General features: G+C 40.2%; 1 protein-coding gene across 1 annotated transcript; it reads right to left on the bottom strand.

Moving 5' to 3' along the window:
* Positions 1-748: 748 nt before the first annotated feature.
* LOC120294277 lies at positions 749-1291 on the bottom strand. Its single transcript, XM_039314279.1, has one exon. It carries the CDS (start codon positions 1289-1291, stop codon positions 749-751), a length of 543 nt encoding a protein of 180 aa, XP_039170213.1.
* Positions 1292-1951: the final 660 nt, after the last annotated feature.

Genomic DNA, 1951 nt, shown 5'->3' with positions numbered 1-1951 from the left:
TTCCTGTACAATCAGTATGTTGTCCTGAATCTGCCTGCCTCCCACAAACGCGCTTTGTTCCTCTGCTATGATGTGGGGTAGGATAGGTTTGAGCCTGTTGGTGAGTACTTTAGAGATTATTTTATATAGGAAGTTGCAGAGACTGATAAGGCGATATTGCTCCAGTTTTTTTGGATGTGGGATTTTGGGTATCAATATGATTTGTGTTCTGTTAAGTGCAGGATCTAGATTGCCTGTTGTGACTAAGAGCTGTAGTGCTTGATGAATGTCTTTGGAGACTACTGGCCAATGATCTCTATAAAATATTCCGTGGAACCCGTCAGGCCCAGGTGCCTTAAGAGCTCCAAGCTGCTGCATAGCTGTGCTGACTTCCTTCTCAGTGATTGGAGCCGTTAAGGTACAGTTCATCTGATCATCCACTAAAGTAGGGATGTGTTGTAAGATAGGTTGCCAATTACGGTCACCCACTGATGTATATAAGTTTTTGAAAAACTGTTCTGTCATACCCTGTATTTGCTGTTCCCCTCTTACCCATTCTCCACTCTCATTTTTCAATAATTTTATCTGATTTCGACACCTTTGCTGTATTGTCGTTGCGTAAAAAAAGCGAGTGTTTTTATCGCCCCACTTAATCCAACTTAATCTCGATCGCATACATCTCCTCTTGTCTCCATAGTTGGTCGATTTCTTTAGTTATTTCTCTCTCCTGAGCTGTCTCTTCATAAGTTTGTTTGCTGTTCATTAGGTTCTAGAGAACTTCTTTGAGCAGGGTGATTCTCTTCTTTGCATGGCCGAATTTGCTCTTGCTCCACTGCAATAACTTCTGTTGTACTTGCTGCAATTTCTCCACCAGGTTAAGATTTTGTGCAGCAGGGTCATTCCAGGTATCTGTAACAATGCTTTTACTTTCTGCTTCATCAGACCAGTAAGCTTCATATCTGAATTGCTTTCGTTTTCTTCTCTTTGGTTGATCCAGAGTTAGCAGGATAGGACTGTGATCTGAGCCTATTGCTGGGAGTGCAGTGCAGTCTGCCTCAGGGTAAGTAATTCTACATTGGTGTGAGCATAAAGCCCTATCAAGTCTCTCTTTAACCAGGTTCTCTCCCTCACGTCTATTTGACCAGGTGAACGAGCATCCCTTGCAATCCAGGTCCATGAGGGAGCACTGATTAACAAAATCTCTGAAAGCTGTTAGTCTGTAATTTTCTGCCCTGTACTTACCCTCTTTCTCCCAGTGATTTAGTATTTCGTTGAAATCACCTAAGCAAAGCCATGGTAGCCGGTAATACATACTGACTGAGTAGATTCTTTCCCATAACTGAGTTCTTTCTCTGAATACATTAGGCGCATGGATAAAAACGATTTTCATTTTCTGATCTCGGTCTGCCAGGTGACATTGGGTGAAGATTTCTGATCTCGGTCTGCCAGTTATCAATTGAATTCAGTTAGATTCTTGAGAAATCAATTTTTTTACGTTGATAGACCCACCAAGAAAAAAGAAAACCAAATTTATTTGCGTTAAAAAATTCCGCAAATTGATTCCATGTAAATGACCATCTGGTGTTTCGTTGACCATTTAAGAACTTTACTGGTATCTGTAGATTACTCTTAAGTTAAAGAAGAAAAGTTGCCAACTCCTTGCCAGAATTACTATTCCCCGAAAGGATGAAACTTACATTTGCAAATTTACTTCTTAGCCCGTATGGAAACTTACTTTTCTATATGAAAAATTACTAAAGATGGACAAAAAAAAGACTATTTTATCTCATGATCGTTAATTTGGATATTGGAGTTTCGATATTTATTATAGGGAAGGACAATTATCATGACCCTTGCCATTGGTGAAATGCTAAATGTTCCCGCAATGCAAGTTAACAGATGGCCGGGGGAATACAGATGATTTCTCTTGCAAGATGACACGCTTGACTAGGGTTCACTTAAGCCTACCGAT

This window comes from Eucalyptus grandis, chromosome 6 (assembly GCF_016545825.1).
Source record: "Eucalyptus grandis isolate ANBG69807.140 chromosome 6, ASM1654582v1, whole genome shotgun sequence".
NCBI classification, from domain to species: Eukaryota; Viridiplantae; Streptophyta; class Magnoliopsida; order Myrtales; family Myrtaceae; genus Eucalyptus; species Eucalyptus grandis.
Note: the sequence above shows the minus strand (reverse complement) of the source record. Positions and strands in the feature narration are given on the sequence as shown.